Genomic DNA, 18,295 nt, shown 5'->3' with positions numbered 1-18,295 from the left:
AAACTGTCTAGAAGCAAATCTAACACAATGAAACTTTTTGGCCCACTCATTGTTGTTTGGGCGCACTATCTAGAAGCAAATTCGACCTAGTAAAACTATTAGAGGACGCTCAATGTTGTTTGGGCACACTATCTGGATGTAAAATTCAACACAGTAAAATTTTTGGGCACATTCAATATTCTTTGGTCACTCTATATAGATGCAAGATTGAACACAGTAAAACTTTTGGGCACACTGAGTATTCTTAGTCACACTATCTAGATGCAGGATTCAACACAGTAAAAGATTTAGAGGCCGCTCAATGTTGTTTGGTCAACCTATCTAGGTGCGAGATTCAACACAGGAGAACTTTCTATCTAGATGCCAGATTCCACCAGTTAAACTTTTAATTAAGAGTGGCAGGGTTCTCTGGAGTGAAGTGATTGCGTCAATCCCTACCGTGTCACACTTACTTTAGTGGTTGGTGCTGGTTGACGGCAGGCTACTGGCTTCTCGTTTCCCCTGCGGACACCTGCAGACACGACCTGGGGCCGCACCTTTTGGAGCCGCCCTAGGGCCCTTAGCCAAAGAGCTGCACTGGCAGAGGGCTGCCCTGGGATGGGTAGTTATGGCTTTGGTAACACTGTCCTCAGGACCAATCAGAGCACGGTGGGTGGGTCGTGAGGTGGGAGGGAAGGGAAACAGAAAGTGGGTGCGGGGGTGTGAGCGGGCTGCAATCAGGGGTTACTAAGGGCCTGCGCAAATGTTCAACAACAAATACAGCGGAACACAAAGGAGCAACACTCACTGCGGTTCTGCTCTCAAGTGGAGCCGGTGTGGAGATGGGAGTTACTACACTCTATAAACACGGTCCTCGGGACCAATCAGGGCACGGTGGGCGGGTCGGGAGGGAAACAGGAAGATGGTGCGGGGAGGGAGCGGGCTGCAATCAGGAGTTACAAAGGGCCTGTGTATATGTTCAACAAAAAATATAGAGGGGCACAAAAGAGCAACACTCACCACGCTTCTGTTATCAAGTGGAGCCGGGAGTTACTAGACTCTACAAACACAGTCCGCAGGACCAATCAGGGCACGGTGAGTGGGTCGGGAGGTGGGAGGTAAGGGAAACAGGAAGAGGGTGCGGGAGTGGGAGCGGGCTGCAATCAGGGTTTACGAAGGGCCTGCGCAAGTGTTCAACAACAAGCACAGCGAGGCACAAAGGAGTAACACTCACCGCGGTTCTGCTCTCAAGTGAAGCTGGTGTGGAGACGGGAGTTACTAGACTCTACAAACACGGTCCTCAGGACCAATCAGGGCACGGTGGGCGGGTCGGGATGCGGGAGGGAAGGGAAACAGGAAGAGGATGCAGGGAGGGAGCGGGCTGCAATCGGGGGTTACGAAGGGCCTGTGCAAATGTTCAACAAAAAATACAGAGGGGCACAAAGGAGCAACGCTCACTGCGCTTCTGCTATAAAGTCTGCTATGTAAGGTCCATATGTCCATATGTTATGTTACTTTACCCAATTGGGATTTTTACAGCGCACCTCTCCTGTTTGAATGGTTGCCAGGAGCGCGTGTGGATATGAAAGACAGGGGGATGTATTAGTCTATTGGGAAGAGAGGGAAAATGCCAATGAGCTTTGCTGTTTTAATTTAAATCAATGGGCCTCATTCTTACCTTGTTGGTTTCCAGGCGGTAGAGCCGCCAGGATACCGGCATTTGGTACTTACCTTTGCTGGCACTAGGTCCGGCAGCATTGCCGCCGGATTACTAGTGCCGACGAGACTGTGTTCATACGTATTCATGGAGTCCCATAGTAGGACTCCATGAAGGGATTTGCCACCATTACCCCCCACCTACTGCTTTTATTGCCGGTAGGGTGCCTGGCTAACTGGTAACCCAGGTGCCCCACCATCAAACCCGTAATCGGGCGGTCCTGTATAGTGTTGGTATCCACAAATACCATCAGTTTCTTACTGGACCGCCCGACTTGGAATGAGGCCCAATGTCCCAACACAATATAGGCACTCACGTGGCACAGATAGAAATTAATCCATTGTATTTTGTCAATACAAACGTTAAAAATCGTACGCCACCGTTTCGCTTCGATGGCTTCCTAACATGTCTGTTGCTGCGTTTTTGTGTTCAACATTGCACAGACCACCTCGTAGACGGTTTTTCCAAAGGATCCGGTCAAGGGAACAGAGCGTAGACGTTTCCATATTGTGTGAAAACACTTTGCAAAGCCTATGAATTATATTAATTCTAAGAACAAACACATAAGAAAACGGACGGACGTTGTTTTAGGAAACACACTTTTTATTTATGAACCTTTCACCTTTCGTTCCACCTACTATCAGTGTGCTGTTACATGGTTGCTTCTCACCTCAAGATGTACACAATGGAATCTGAAATGTCAGGTTATAAAAACATCGACACTAAAAATGATTCAAAAAACACAACCTACCGAGGCTGGGGGTGTAGGATCGAGAATGGGCTTTCTTGCAACATGGGGCGTATCTGGCAAAGTTTCCTTGCAGGGCGGGGGGGGGGTAACAGTGGGAGGGCTGGAGAGCCAGGGCTGGGACTTGTTTGCTCCGAGAGGAGGATCCAGGAGCACGTCTCTAGGCCCCCTCCCCTTCTATTAGCCGGTGGGAGGGGCTACAATTAAGGTATAAGGCTCACCGAAGACCGGCGTCTAGTATTGCTAGGACTTCCAACCCCTGAACTGAACGTAGAAGACGCAGAGAGCAACCGGGTGAGCATGGGGCAGAGGGAACAGCTGCGCCTGGCGAATTTGGGTGCACGGGTAGGGGGGCAGCAGGAAAACGTTATTGCGCCCGCTTCCACACGATCTGTAAGCCTTTGTGTTTTGATGGGGTCGGAGAAAAAAAAACGACAGTTTGTGTTTTGGCGGTGGAGAACGCCCGTTGAAATTGGTAGGTTAGGGAGGGATCCCACTGTGGGTGATGCCGTGAAGGCGAGTTGCAAGTCCGCTGCGGCCGGGCATGTGCCCTCGGGCTCCAGCGTTTTTTTCGTAGCGAGCGGTAGACTTTCTTGAGTTGTGTTCGGTGCCGCCCAGCGCTGGGCGAATGGACACGGCTTTGTTGGGGGTGATGGGCCCAGCGCTGGTTAAGATCCGGTTCCGTAGGGGTGGGGGCGAGGGGAGTCTGCAATGCGATTACGGTCGCTTCTGTGGTGAATGCCCTGGCCAGCGCAGGGTTTACTATCCCGATTCCCAACAGATACGTTGGACTGTACCAAGAGTGAGGGGCGAAGTGGGGGGGGGGGCACAAATCATGTCGAGAATTTGAGATGTTTACCAATGAAGGCGCCAAGATAGTGTTCGGATGTTGTAAACACCCCCAACCGCCCGGCCGGCTCCACGCGGCCACTCTTCAGGAAGTGAGCCGGGCAGATCCGGCCGGTTCCTGCTAGTGCTGGCCTGGGACGCTAGTGTTACGGGGAGAGCATAACACCTCAACATTGAGCATGCTGTCTCTGCCGCCTGTCGGGGAAGGGAAGGGGGGGGGGTAAATCCACACACCAAATGTGGCGAGGTCGCCACACGGGGGCGGGGGGATTACCTCGGGGCCACTAGCAAATGTACCACATTTTAGGATTGCAGCTTCTATTGGCGCCAACATGCTGCCAGCCTAGTGCTTTCCACACTGGGGGCAGCGGAGGCTTGGCAGGTATCGCAAACAAGGTAGACGTGCGAGAATCGGCTGCTTTGCCAGCCCACATGTGCGCAAGACCCCTGCCGTTCACCTCTGCCATGTCCCCTAGAAAGTAGCCAAAAGATGTCTAGGTAATGGGACCACTTTACAATACACTCCAATGAATCTGAATTGCGAAGCAGTGCACGGACTCGCGGGGTAGTAGTAATGCAGACAAATGTTACATATTGGCAACCACCCCCGGGTTTGCGGCGAACGAATCGCCGTTTGCTGAAAGTGAACAAGCATGTTTCGTGTTTTACCTTGTAGTGCGGGTTGGCCATCCTACCCGCGCTGTCTAGACCCACTCATAACTGGGGCACTTGGTGGGAATATTTGTGCTGGGATGATAGCCTCCCCGTGTACTTTAGGTGCTTCCAACTGCATTACAGTATATGGTCGCGGACTAAGCAAATTCTGCTGGGGGGGGGGGGGGGCAGGGGGCACTTCGACCTCCGGTTCTAATAATTGAGCCGGGAAGTCGTCGGGTGAGGGTATTGCCGAGGATCTGTATTCCTACGCCGCCGTATGATGCCGGGGGGGGGGGGGTAACGCGGTCTTCTATCACTTGGCTGCTCTTGTCTTAATTCACTTTATGGTGCTCCCTAAATCACCCTTTTCTGAAAGTGGCTGAATAGATTTCGTGACGGCTGTAAAGGGTGTGTTGTAAAATGTTACCCGGGATAATGAACGGCGGCTGCAACTTGTCCAAATGATCAGAGCTGCCTTCTATGGGTCTGGGGCGAGTGGGTAATGGCCGCCGCATAAGGGGTTGGCTTTCCACCCTCTGAACGAAGGTGGGGTAGGGCCGCCCCTCTGCAATATAAATGTGCGGTTGTAATGAGTGATGCACCCCTCAGTGTTAAAGAGACAAAAATCGATGGCTGTCGCTTGTTTAATGGGCCGTGGCCTGGCTGGGGTGGGGCAACTGGTAAAGGTGGAGAGGTGGTTGTCAAGGGACGGTGCCTCTTGTTTTTCTGATGTTCACTACTTCTTTCCCTGCAGGTCTGTCACCATGTCGGTCTCTCTAAGTTCAAAGCTGAGCAAGGCGGTCAGGGAGCAGTACATGAAGCTGCCGCAGGGGGACAAGGTGATGGTCACTTATGTCTGGGTCGATGGAACTGGCGAGGGTGTTCGCTGTAAAACAAGGACTATGGACAAAGAACCCAAGTGCATTGAAGGTAAGGTGACTTTAAGACCCCACACCCACCAAAGATCACTGTCTCCAGAGCCCTGGTTCTCTCTAGGCTGGACTACTGCAACAGCCTCTTTCTCAGTCTGCCTTCCTCTGCAACTAATCCAGGTCTGCTCAACTTTGTCCTTGGCTTCAAGCCCAGGGACCCTATTCTCTCCTGAGTCACTCCCCATGGCTTCAAGGGTCACGTTCAAGACCCTTTGCATTGTCCACGAGGCTTGCCGGGGCCTGAACTACATACAACGCTCTGTTCTTAAATGTCTTCCTTAGCTCAGCTACTTCCAACTCTCTTTGCCAGAGAGTGGGTGGTATATTTATCTCGTCTGCAGGTGCCTTCCTGCCCCTCTCAAACTTGAGCCAAAAGCAGCAGTTCCCTCCTCTGCTTGCTCTCTTCCCCTGCTTGTCTACCCTCGGTCACTCCTGCACTGCCACCCACGGGGCCTACCACTCACTTAGGGCTGTAACCTCTACAGTCCCATTGCTCTTTGCACTTAACCAGATCTGCAATGCTGTCCTGTGACCTTTGCACTTCTCATTCTCGCACTAGGCCTAGTAAGATCGTTTCTTGTCCTCCATTTGTTTCCCTCCCTGTGTTGTCATGCCTGGAAACGGTGTACAGGCGCGTTATGAAAGCCATTATGCCTAGAGGGAGTTGGGACACCAATGTAGTTGGTTATATAGCCAGTGCTTTAAATGGGGGTGGGGGGGTCGGGGAATGGTGCACTCTAGCTACAAAGCTAGACATTCTGGTGACTGACTGGCGCTGAACCTTTGCACCCTTTTAGGCACTGTTGGCAGGCAATGCCCAATGAGTTTAAATGTGCCAGGAAGCACACAGCTTGGTAAAGCGTGACTAAGCTTTAGATGGGGAGTTTTTTTATTATTGCTTGCTTTAATTGCATAGTAAGGAATTCGGTGGGTAACCGGAGCTCTGACTTTTCAGTCGAAAGGAACTGCTAACAAACCTCTTACTTTGACTTGCCAGGCTTTCCAACATCAATCCCTGCTACATTAGAGGTCACCAATGGAAACTGGCGATGTCCACTTACCGAAGCACCGTTCGGTGCCTAGTGTGCTGAGGGCACAGTATGTGCCTGTCTCATTTTCTTCTGTAGCCATTATGGCCACTGGGGGGGTGGTGGGGAGGAGCAGCCTTTGCTTCCCCCAGCAAAGGCTGCAGAAGCTTAGTCGTTGCCATAAAGTGAAATGAAAGGCTTTCATTTTCACCTTGATCTTGTTTGATTTCCCCGTTCCGTTTTCAGGTGTTGAAGAGTGCTGGTACTGAGGACTGGTTAGGACAGGCCCAAGCACTGTACATAACATGACCTTTTCGCACGACACGTACATTTGTAACCCCGCCCCCCCCCTCATGTTTGCAGAGCTTGCCTTGGAGCACCCTGCTGGCCACTGCGCCAAAGCCCATGTGTTTCTAGTGGTGAACGAGGGTATTCCTTGCTGGTCAGAGCTCCACTACGTGGATGCCACGTAATCCCTGCTCACAATAACATATGCTCCAAGTTGACTTGATGCTCAGCGAGATGCCTATTTTCACCCCAATAACTCGCTGGATGCCCACCTTGGGGGCTTGTTATTTTGAGTGGATTCTAATGTCTAACCTTTGGCAGAATTGTCTTGGCTGACAAACCCCACACACGTGCTTCATGTACTGAAGTCGGCACACTGCTACTCAGCCGAATGGTCTTGGCAACCTGGGCACGAGGGGTTAAATGCATGCAAACCGCTGCTCGCTGGGCTTGCCTGCTTCATATAGCGGCGTGTAATCTTCATCCCAGGGATACTGGGGCTGGAATGTCCCCAGGATGTGCCTTATTTTAAACGTCAGGTGTAAACTTTCTCCAGTGCGACCGCTGACGTATCACTACACGGACTACAATAATTTAAGTTGGTGATGCTGACAGAGCAAGATGGAACGGAAAGGGGAGGGGCAAGATAGAGCGGAAAGGGGAGGGGCATATACATCAATGGCTGAGTTATTTACCTGTTCACTGGGCCTGCCGCCTTTATTGGCATTGCCACATGTCTTTTATTCACTATTCTGTGAATTATTAGTGGTAAATGGCATTTTGTTTTGCTGCAAAAGAGAATCGTGTAAAAAAAAAAGCTGTTTGGCAAGTCAGTTACTGAGAGAATGTCTTCACGGTTGTTATAAAACCGAATAATGGTTCCGGGGCCATGAAAGTGTACGACATTTCCTGTCAGTCCTGTGGTGAAGAGGGTGGGGGCAGCTTCAAATCCTTTTGGGGGACCTGTGGTCAATTCACGTTACTTGTGTACTGACGCAGCATTGTTTTCCCGTGGAAGGGCACTGGGTATGTTTTCCTGTGGCAACCATGCAATGGCAAGCAATGCGCAGCATAAATCCCAATGACTTGACATAAACTAACCACCACCTATTCTTTCAGACGTCCCCGAATGGAACTTTGACGGCTCCAGTACTTGCCAGGCAGAGGGCTCCAACAGCGACATGTATTTAGTGCCCGTTGCGATGTTCAGAGATCCTTTCTGTCTGGACCCCAACAAGCTGGTGATGTGTGAGGTGCTGAAATATAACAGGAAGCCCGCAGGTGAGCAATGCCCAGCGACACCCTTGCTTCCCTCCCAGCACCAACACTTCATCGTTTGTGCGCCTTCCAGTGCACAGCAGGAGTTGGTAACTTGGTTTCCATGTCCCTGGGGGCAGGATGGGGGTCTGTTCCCGCCACCTGTAGGATATAGCATGTCCGTTTTGAGAACCATCTTTTCTTTTTACTTATTGGCCTTTTCATCTTGTATACTATAAAATCAAGGTTTCACAAAATGGATTTCTGGATGAGCCCGATTGCCTCTGAAATGTTTCGAACCCACCTAATAACCTAGAGACGCTCACATTGACATAGACCCATTCGTGGCCCAATAGTCTGGGCGCAGCACCTCATTTGGATGAGTATGTTGCAAGACACCATTGGCCACCAAGGGATTAGTTTTGATCAATTAATGCGACTACGTACTCTTTCAGTGATCTGCTCTTCCCTCTGTAACTGTCTTTGCGCCCCCTCCCCTTAGAGACCAACCTGCGATACACCTGTAAGGGTGTGATGGAGATGGTGAAGGACAGCTGCCCCTGGTTCGGAATGGAGCAGGAGTACACGCTGCTCGGTATAAATGGGCGGCCGTATGCTTGGCCTGAGAACGGCTTTCCAGGACCGCAAGGTAAGTCTGGCGGGGGCTGGTTGCTTCAGGGAAGAATGTTACATGCCAGGGTAGAGCTGGATCGTGGGGCCATTACTGCTTTAATTGGGCTGTTTCCTAGTTGGGTCGTTAGGTTGCCCCAACACTGGGTTAGGTCTTGTTGCTGACAGGAATGCTGTCCAGGGTTATCTATGATGGTTTGGCGTGGGCCCCCTTTAAGCATTGAATCATTGCAGTGTATGATCCACTCGTGCGGCAGTCTGCTCTGCTGGTCATATTTTGATACTTGCTAGTTGTGAGTGTGTGTGACTCGTGCTGCGCCCATACCCATCTTGATGGCGCTAACTTTGTAGCCCACTAGTCCCAGAATGTGATGGTTTTCATAGCCACACTGCAGCGCTGTTTTACTTCTGCTTGACAACTTCCCTCCCACGCACAATCGGAAGTGATAAATGATGTACAGGGTGGGGCAACACCTGTTGCTGTGACTGGTAGTAAGAATGATTGGTTGAATTTCCTTTTACTGTTGCTGGGGCACAGCACCTAATTCTATAGGTTTAACTAGTTTTTGCTTCTTTTTTGACCACCGGGAGCAACTAAAGTTAGAAAGCAGTGGTTGTGAGCTGGATGCAAACCTGGTGTTGGGCTGTTGGCCTGAAGGTCCCCGTTCATGCATAATGCTGCTGGTGGGCTTGTATCGCTCCGACCTGTGCTGCTTCTCGCTTCCCTTATGCAGATGTAGGCCCCTCTTCCGACCCTACTGGGTGCTCTGCCGGAAGTGGATCACTTCTGAACTCCTGTCCTGCATAGAATACATTGGGCTGGATATGGCACCTGGGTGAACGTGTGCAGATTCTTTAAGGGCGGTATAGCGGGGCCCAGGTCTTCAAGAGCCTGCACAGAGGAGAATGACGTGTTGGGCCCTAGATTTATGCTCTTCGGTGCTGCGTAATTTGTATGTGAGAAGGGGTTGCACAGGTAGACTAGTTTAATAGCATGTGCTACATATGGTCTTTATCTTGCTGCGTTGAGCAGCAGCACTCTGTAGGAGTTAAGTGCAGCTCGCAGTGGCAGCTTTGACAAACTGTTTAATACCCTGATTTTCTTTACTCTAGGGCCTTACTACTGTGGTGTCGGTGCAGACAAGGTCTATGGGCGAGATATCGTGGAGTCTCATTACAAAGCATGTCTATATGCTGGTGTCAAAATCTGTGGCACCAATGCAGAAGTCATGCCTTCCCAGGTACGTCGCCTCTTTGCAGTGCAACATGCCGTCAACTAAGCTAGGCATGCCTATCGGCAAGGGGACTTGACTATTCGAGCCACCACCTTAACGAGAGCTGGCAGTTTACCCTCCCTTACTTGCATCTACAGTCTGCCTAAACTTCCTGTCCTGATGGTCATTCTAATAAACCTTTATACTCTTGCTGTCTGTGTGAAGAGGGGCAGTGGCTGCCTTAGGATTGACTCAACTACTGGCCTGGTTTGTTGACTGCACAAAACAATGCATGCACATCATACCGTCCTCTGTAAAAAGCCTATGCAAGCTCCAAATAATTCAAAGTGCCCTCTGAGCAGCCCTTAGCATACCCATGAACATCCCCATCAACAAACGGATCCTATTCAAAACACTTGCCACCCTACAAGTCTCAATCACACAGCTCCCCCATCTCTCAAAATCGAGGCACTCCTCCAGGCCTTCCAGAACACCAATCTCCAAAATGAAGCCTTCCAAAGAAGGGGGTGCAGCTTCCTGTTCATTGCCTCCAGCAATGGAACTTCTGGCCCCGCACGCTAGGGCTAATCCCTCTCACCTCGCCTTCTGCAAAGCTCTAAAATTGTGGCTGTTTGTCTTTTCTACTTTTCCATACCACTGTTCTGTAACTATGTTATGCTCTGTAACCAAGTAATCTGTAACTTGTAATACAGAAAAGGACAAAAGTGGAAAATCTTGCATAATGGACAATTGTGAACAGAACTACGAATCGGAGAAATTTCAAAATAATGGGAGGGGAAACGTATAACGTACACTACACTTCTAATGGTGCTTCAGTGTCGGCCTGTCTGTTGCCCGGTAGTGTAAAAAAAAAATGTAAGGAACAGAACCAGTTTTACCTATAAGATGCACTGGTCTAGCCAGCCTTTGTAAAGCAGACGAGCACTTCAGTATGCCATGACTGACCATCCATGTTCAATCTGCTTTGCAGATCTCCCAACAGTGTACCAATTTCTCAATGGGCCAGTATGTTCCTGCTGGTTATGAGTGGTGCTCCTGCCTGGAGGCGGAAACCTAATTACAGAAAATGCCTAATGTTGCTGGAGCAGTGCTGTGATCTGTTGCCTCTAACCAATGCTATACTTTTCTTTGTACAGTGGGAGTTCCAGGTTGGGCCATGCGAAGGCATTACCATGGGTGACCACTTATGGATGGCTCGCTTTATCCTGCACCGGGTCTGTGAGGACTTTGGCGTTGTGGCTACACTAGATCCCAAACCCATGACTGGTAACTGGAATGGAGCCGGATGCCACACCAACTACAGCACGGAAGCCATGCGCAAAGCGGGCGGTCTGAAGTGAGTATCTAGAGCATGGTTTAGTCTTCCAGCAACCTTTGCTGTAGCGCTAGGTTATTGGGCCTGCTTGTAGCTGTGCCAATATCCTAGTAGTGTCTTAGTCACTGGCATGAACAGACTTGGTTTACCCTTTTATTATGTCCCGCTCAATTGACGACGTACGTGCAGGACAATAATGGGGTCAATTTTTCAGTGTATTGACCAGTAATTTGGCTGTCGCTGCTCGAATCTCCCTGTTAGTGTAATCTTGACTTTAATACTGTGGACATTTTGCCTAGTGGGACCATCTGCATATACCATTCCTTTCTCTGGGCGGGCGACCTTTCTCAGGGGGTCAGAGCGGTGTTCAGCAGCTTATGCCACAGTGTCTTGTTTGATCCCTATGGGCTGTTATAATGCTTCAGGTTCCCACTTGGTGGTGGGAGGCCCACTGCACTGAAGCTACCCATAGCTAAAGCATAGGACACATGTGGGTTCAGGCCACATTCTGCACTGTCTTCATGAATGTCCCAATGTGACCTTCTGTTTCTATTTTAGACACATCGAGGATGCCATTGAGAAACTGAGCAAGCGGCACGACTACCACATCTGTGTGTATGACCCACGTGGGGGAAAAGACAACTCTAGGAGGTTGACTGGGCAGCACGAGACCTCCAGCATCCATGAATTTTCTGCTGGTGTTGCCAACCGGGGTGCCAGCATCCGTATTCCACGCCAGGTGGGCCAGGAAGGCTTTGGCTACTTTGAAGACCGGCGGCCATCAGCAAATTGTGACCCTTATGTAGTGACCGAGGCCTTGGTGAGGACCACAATTCTCAATGAAACGGGCAGTCAGTGCATAGACTACATCAAGAATTGAATTTTTTTGCACCAATTCTAGCCTTTTACCTGTACGTTCTACAAGAGTTCTCACTCTAGTGTTTGTAGAATGGTCCCTTTTCGAGCCAGTTTCCTAGTTGCGTACGAATTCACCAACTCTATTGCATGTTTCTCAACCTTCACTGAGGACCATGGCAGGACTTTGGATGTGACCAGTTTGCCATGTGCCCAATTCTGTTGATGGCTTCTGAGAGCCGAATATTGGCTCAAGACAGATTGTGCATAGTTTTATGGCTGTAATACTGTTTGGGCATTGCTGGGGCGGGGGGGGGGGGGGCAGGCAGAACAGTTATTTCATGCTATGGATATGGCTGCATGTGTTTTGACTGGCTGAGCTTTTAGGTTTTGTAATTCAGTTAAACTCCTTGCTCTAGATCCCACGTGGGCTTAATGGCAAGATGTTCTCATCTTTAGTCCTACCAAATTCGTAGGGGATTAATGCTAAGAATGGCCTGGCTAGACACCCCTGCTTGGGGTGTCTAGTCTTTAGATGCTGACCCTGCACTTAATCATTTATCAGCTGGTCCAAACAGATGGCAGTCACTAGTTTTTAGTATTGAGGGATTTTTACACCCTCTGCCTATTTATATCATGTTTTTAAAATGCTGTAGCCTAGTTTTCCCCTGTTGTAAATATCTGTTAAAATGCTGCTGGAAAATGTTTTAACCATATGTGAACTTTAATAAAAAACATTTGTAAACTTTGACTGACATGGTTCTGTTTTTCTTTTAGTTTGTATTGTTTCAATTTGTTTTTGTTTGGGTGGATGTGGGGTGTTGCAACCTACAGACAGCAGACCAAGTGGTGTGATGGAGGCGTTGAATGAGTGGTCTAGCCCGAAGCCCCCGTGGGTGTGGCGCAACCCTGTACTCTGTTCCAACTATGCTGCATTGGGCTGGGTTTCCAGTAGGCGGTTACATCCGTGTCGGCGAGGAGTCCACCCAGTCCCTCCTATGCAAACACATTGTGTTATAAATGCCTTCGTTGGCCCTGGAAAACATCCCCTTTTTCGAGGATGGGGGGGTCGGGGCGGGGAGGGAGGGGTGAGACTCGAACAGTGCCTGCTTTTAATGGGCATGATTAGCAGAAATGGCATCTAGGAGGCTTAACAGCAATATTGTTGCACGAGGGCTCGACATTTATACTCCGAGGGGCTTGGCATACCACTGCTCTAGATCCTGGCTGCCGGGGATTCGAATCAAGTAAAAGCATGATGGGTGAAGGACCTCGTGCATGGCAAAGGTATAATTATGCAAATGGATCTGGAGCCGCAGATCGAGCTTTGTAAGCTCGACCAATCGCTGCCTCTCACGCTACCGCTGAAAGCTGTTTTATTATGGGAATGTTTGGCTTCTCTCATGCTCAACTGGATGAGCACCAGAAACCTGAAATACTTACAGCTCAAACTTTGCTGATCCGTCACAGGTCCAGTGCACTTCAATAGAAGAAATGCCTGGACTCTGGCTTCACACGAGTATATGTAGTGGTTCCTTTTTAAATCTGCTCTTTGTATCATGGTGCCTTTTGTAGCTTAGGTAGAGCCAGAAGAGTATCTCGTGCAAGTGATTTGGGTTCCCAAATCGGAGTAAACCATCTAATCCACCTTATTTGTGCACTATGCCCTGCTTTGTTGGTGGGCCGTCAAAGCCCCAGTGTTAGTGGGGATACTGTGAGGGCTCTCTAGCATAGCAGCCGATGATGAGCTTCCAGACTTTAAATCTGGGATGGCACAAAAGTAAGCAGGTGTGTTGCTTCTGTGGCTTTCTGTAGGTGAAATTTGGCATGAATCTGCCAAGAAGTTGAGACCAGGTGGTGGGGTGGAAAGGTAGGCCACATGTTGCTTACAGGGGCTCTGGTGAAATCCGCTGGAATGACGGGAGTTGGGAGTGATTTGGTTTCGACTGGAAACGTTAGACATGTGTGCAGTCTTGAAGCAGGAGTTGTAGGGGGTGGGGTGTTAAAGATGTGACTGACTGGTGCAGGGTCATTGTACCAGGGAGAGGGGTGATGTGCAAGTAGGTATAGCGATGGTTTTCAAAACTGGGGGTTAATGGGAGGCTGATCTCTTCTGGTCAGCAGTTCTGGCATGGTGGGGGGTGCTACCCAATTACATTTCCAATACACCCTAGAGCATGTGTTGCATGGAAATCCTGTATTGTTGGGCCTGGATGAAAGCATTTGGTGCTGTGTTCATACTTGCAGGAGGCTGATTGTATCGTGAAATCGTTCCACCATGGCAGACCAAGTAGGACCATAACGATTCAGGGTCCGGAATGCATGGACACTCTTGTAGGCGTCGACTGCAGCAGCTAATCGACAAGTTAAACAAATGTGGCTACAGACTCTTAACACCTCACCAAAGATGCTGGACAATGCCACAGCAACGAGGCATGCAGCATCACGTGCAGGAAAGCACCGTGACCAATAAAGAACCACACCACAGTACAGAAGTGACTGGCCTTGTGTGGACCATATCATCGCCTGAGTGCTCAGCCTGAAAATAATGTAACTGGTTAACCATGAACCTGGAATGGCCAGCACCTGGACCATGTGCAGAATGTATGAAGCTCGCCCGGAGTGGATTTGCTTCACGGGACCATTGCCCTTGCCATATACACTGCATCAACCAACGCATGGTGAAGGCTTGCTCAGGAATTAAGGAGTGCCCATTGAACCCATCTTGTGAATTAGTGGGATGCACCACCTCCTTGCCCATATGCATGAAAGAAAAGCATTTCCAGGCTACTAGAAACACGGGTCTGGTAAGCGCTCCCCTTGTACAGACTATTGCATCCAATAACCTGTCAACAGGACATGCAGTATCCACAAGGGAATGCAATGGCACGCTCAAACCGACTTATTAGTTATTTGTGTGTAACTCTGATCACACTCGTTTTCCATGTAGTTTTTACCTGTAACCAAGAGACTTTGGGTCGCCTTTCAACCTATGAATCAAAATGTTACCAAATTGCCTCCGGGCTGAAAGTACGCTATGCAAATAAAGAAATGTACCCTATATGTGCAAGGTGGCAGGTGTTTTATCTGTTCTTGCAAGTCCGTCAGCAACATGTCAACTCGCCCCCTGGTGAGGAACACTTCTAATGTTAGTCTTTTGTTGTGAGCAAGTATTAAAGACGATGCCCCAAACGTGAAATACTTCCCTGTTGGGAGTTGGACCATCCGGGTATCGCTTCCCCATATTCTGACACAAGCATAATTCACTTTCTACAAAGATTCTGCATGGATTACGAATATTCATGTGGGTTCCCACAGTTGGCTCATTGCCCAAACATATATTTAAAAAAAGTAATGGGGCTGGGGCGTGTGAATTTTTGTGTGGGATCCTAATGGGGTACAAGGGAGAAATGTAAGTATTCCCCCACTAATCTTCAAAAGAAGTGATCTATTCCTCTGTCTGAATTTCTAAAGCTCTATTGGAAATGCAATTGGATGTTATTTCTGTGCATTTTGCAACCCTCTGCAGACTGCCTGCTTGGGGATTCAATCTGAACTTGTTTCAAAGATATGAACGTGTAAATGTTCAGGCTGGGACATCATCTTAAACCAAGGAGACACACCTGGTCTCCAGGCCATAGCCCCTACCAGAATAGCACATTAGCAACCAAATCGCCAGGAAGAGCACTCAAACGGTAAGCTCTTGGGAAACCTGCTCAGGCGTGTAGGTTTGCAAATCTGAATGGGAGGAAAAAGGGGACGCCTTTTCAATTTTCATGGCAGAATCACCATCACCGACCTAGTCCCCTCTGAATTCATGCCTTGTCAAAGAACACGCTCCACTCTCGGACAACTGGCTACTGATTTTATACACGAAACAGCAAAACTAACTTGCTTCTCAAAGAAACTTTACGCACCCACATTTATCTTCAGCACACTAGGAAACCTTTGTCAAAACCTATAAACTGACAAGCCCACACAGCCAAGTTGTCGGACTTTAATCAAATGCTCATCCGGGCACAAATGGAAACCAACACAAACCTGTTGCATGACAAACTGGATACATGGCTTGGAATGGACTACAAAAAGCATGTTTAACATAAAACGCCAGGTCCCAGTGAACCCTGAGCTTTGCTTAAGATATCTGCCCACACAGCAGTAAGGAAGAAAAGCATGGAATACATCGCAAGCAAACTGGATCCAATGGGAGGCTGCGATTGACTAAAGCAAACTGCAGATGGCTATTAATGCCATACATGGCAAGCTTACTTTAGGAGAAAAGCATCTCAACTTAAAGTCCTGGTGAAGCACAATGTTCTGGAGGGCATTAATAAAGACCAGCAAAACTACGTTAACAAATCAAATGTAAACAAAAACGAAAAGCAAAGAAATCCTGAAGCCTTGAACACTGAAAAGCTTCCCACTTCATGCAAAAAAGCATTGGTGAAACTAGTTCCTCATTCTACCATCTGGCTGTTTCTTAGCCACTTGGTCCAAAGATCTCATCACAAACTATAAATAGTCCAAAGTAGCTTCAGGGGAATCTGAGCACTAAACTCAGCAAGCTATTTTCCAGTCTTGTGAACCAAAATATACTCCACGTCCTAATCAAGAGTAACGTCCTACATAAGTCAGATGGGATTTCCACCTGAACTACAGACCATATCTTCACCTTTCAGTCCCCGGCCACTGGAGGATAGGGAATGGCATGGGCCGCATCGCGTGGAGGGTCCGGGATAGCTTTTGGACATTAAAACACTGCAAAATCGAGGAAGCTTTCGACTGGTGTAACTTCCTGGATGTTAAATATTATGAGCTGAACTGAAACGGGACACATTTGTTGATTGGTTTATGGTGTTGGGTGGTTTATGTAGTGCACTGCAGAAAGGGTAGTGTTATGCATAGGTGCAGCTTTTATTACTCCATTGAGTAGAATGGAAGCAGGGCAAGACTTTATTGTCCAACATCTAACCGGATTCAGCTGTGTTCCTCACAAAACACCTTTCCCCCTGACCCAGAGAGTCCAACGTAGGACCTAAAGTAGTCCTATGGTGGTTGTTCTTTAATTGCAATGTGGTGTGTTCCACAACTGACTGCATCACTTGGAATTGGATGACATCTATTGGTTCCAACAGTCATCCCATCTTAAAGGGAGGTTTTGGTTGAGAAATGAGGTGAGCTGACCGCATACCCGCACCACAGGACTCCTACAACAAAGCCTCCTTTTCCACAGTAATTCTGAAACAGTCTGGAGAGTTCATATTCACCTGCTGATGACAGCCCATATAATGCAGTTTGTCGCTGAACTCCTTCCTGGCACGGTCTTGTTTCACCCTGGGCCAGTGAAATGCAAGAGCTGCTTTGTGAAAGGGAATATACAATTCTCATGAGGTCCTCCAAGTAGCACTGTACACATATGGACTAATGCTTTACTATTTTGGGATTGAGCCTTTCCCTTTGTCTGTGCAAGGCAGCAAGCTGCCGCCTATACCCACCCTGGGAAGTCGCCCGTGAGGACGTGAAGATGATCCTGGACAAAATCTAGCCAAATACAAGGTGTGGCATAAGCATGCTGTCAATGTGAATGATGTCACTGGGTTTGGTGAGGGTAGAGCACCCCTGTTCAGGCCGCCATCTAGCCTCAATTCCAAAGGTAATCTATACAAGTGTAAGAGAACGGGGATCAGTGGTATAGTGATGTGGTAAAGGTACGCCAGAGCAGAGCTGCAGTGGGGCGAGGGGTTAGGGCTTGAAGCTGTTCTTCTGAAGTCGACTGTAACTAAGGCTCATGAGCCTAAAGAGGTGGGGTCTGACGGGCTAGATTGGGGCATTGCGAGATGGGAAACCAAGCAGTTTGCAGATTTGTTTTCCCCCATTATTGATCATGCACCCCCCACCTTCTTTACCGTCTCATGGTTTGCCGTTCCCCGAGGGCTCGTAAGTGATGAGTGGGTGAGCATAGCTGACCACACCACCTGAAATAGGATGCCATCTGCTGGTTCCACAAAGGTGTCTTCCCATCACAAGGGAGATGTTGGGTGAGCAGGTGTACTGGCATTATGGGAGCCCAGCCTCTTTTCCGCACTGCAGATGTGAGGCTTTAATAATTCTGTGAGGTGCTCTTTGGCCTGTCATTGTAGAGCATATGCTACAGTATTTTAAGTGGACACTGGCCTTGGAGTGGCAATGGCGGGACCCATTTCTCATCTTGCATTATGTGAACATCTAAGTTTGGAAAGAGCGATCACAGCTATCCTGGCCACTTTATACATCACTTGAAACCTTGTTTTTTTTAAAAAAAAAGATTGGTTTAGAAATTAGTTTATTACAAACTTTTTTCATTATTGGTATCATAGCTAGTATGAAGCAAGTAAAAAAGTATCTCGGCATAATAATAAAAGTTAATTTTGCCATCAAATTATGATTTTTTAAAAAAAATCATAGCATATTCCATGATCTTTTGCAGTTACTCTAATGAGAACTGACAGTTCTAGCCAACATTGATGTACTGCCAAAATAACCGTTTTTTTCTTTGCCTAATAAAATAAAATTCCAACGATCTTCTGGTGTGTAGACGGGTATAGTTTGTGAGTATCTTTGTGCATATTTTCTTCTTGTTGGAGCTAAGGCTTTGCACTCCATGATTTAAGGTTTCAACTATTTCGGTATCAAGGCAGAACCGGCAGGTGTTCGGTAGTTCACCTGGTTTCATTTGGCCACGCAATTCTCGTGTGGCCAACGGGTTCAATCTGAGTCGAAAGAAGAGATCACAGTATTTTGATGGAAAAATATGGAGGCAGTTGAT

General features: G+C 48.4%; 1 protein-coding gene across 1 annotated transcript; it reads left to right on the top strand.

The window, feature by feature from the left end:
* Positions 1-2,602: 2,602 nt before the first annotated feature.
* LOC138471858 (glutamine synthetase) lies at positions 2,603-12,241 on the top strand. The gene is made up of 7 exons (XM_069609716.1): positions 2,603-2,738; positions 4,705-4,880; positions 7,318-7,479; positions 7,958-8,104; positions 9,199-9,326; positions 10,457-10,656; positions 11,194-12,241. The coding sequence occupies exons 2-7, from the start codon at positions 4,715-4,717 to the stop codon at positions 11,513-11,515; spliced, it is 1,125 nt and encodes a 374-aa protein (XP_069465817.1). The 5' UTR covers positions 2,603-2,738; positions 4,705-4,714; the 3' UTR covers positions 11,516-12,241.
* Positions 12,242-18,295: the final 6,054 nt, after the last annotated feature.

The sequence above is a fragment of the Ambystoma mexicanum genome, chromosome 8 (assembly GCF_040938575.1).
Source record: "Ambystoma mexicanum isolate Mex_15411 chromosome 8, UKY_AmexF1_1, whole genome shotgun sequence".
NCBI classification, from domain to species: domain Eukaryota; kingdom Metazoa; phylum Chordata; class Amphibia; order Caudata; family Ambystomatidae; genus Ambystoma; species Ambystoma mexicanum.
This window is presented reverse-complemented; position numbering and strand designations above follow the sequence as displayed.

Bases quoted from the DNA above. Each gene is read 5' to 3' on its own strand.
- LOC138471858 (XM_069609716.1), top strand. From the start codon at position 4,715: ATGTCGGTCTCTCTAAGTTCAAAGCTGAGCAAGGCGGTCAGGGAGCAG. The intron at 7,480-7,957 runs GTGAGCAATGCC...CCCTCCCCTTAG, and splicing joins ATATAACAGGAAGCCCGCAG to AGACCAACCTGCGATACACC. The intron at 8,105-9,198 runs GTAAGTCTGGCG...TCTTTACTCTAG, and splicing joins CGGCTTTCCAGGACCGCAAG to GGCCTTACTACTGTGGTGTC.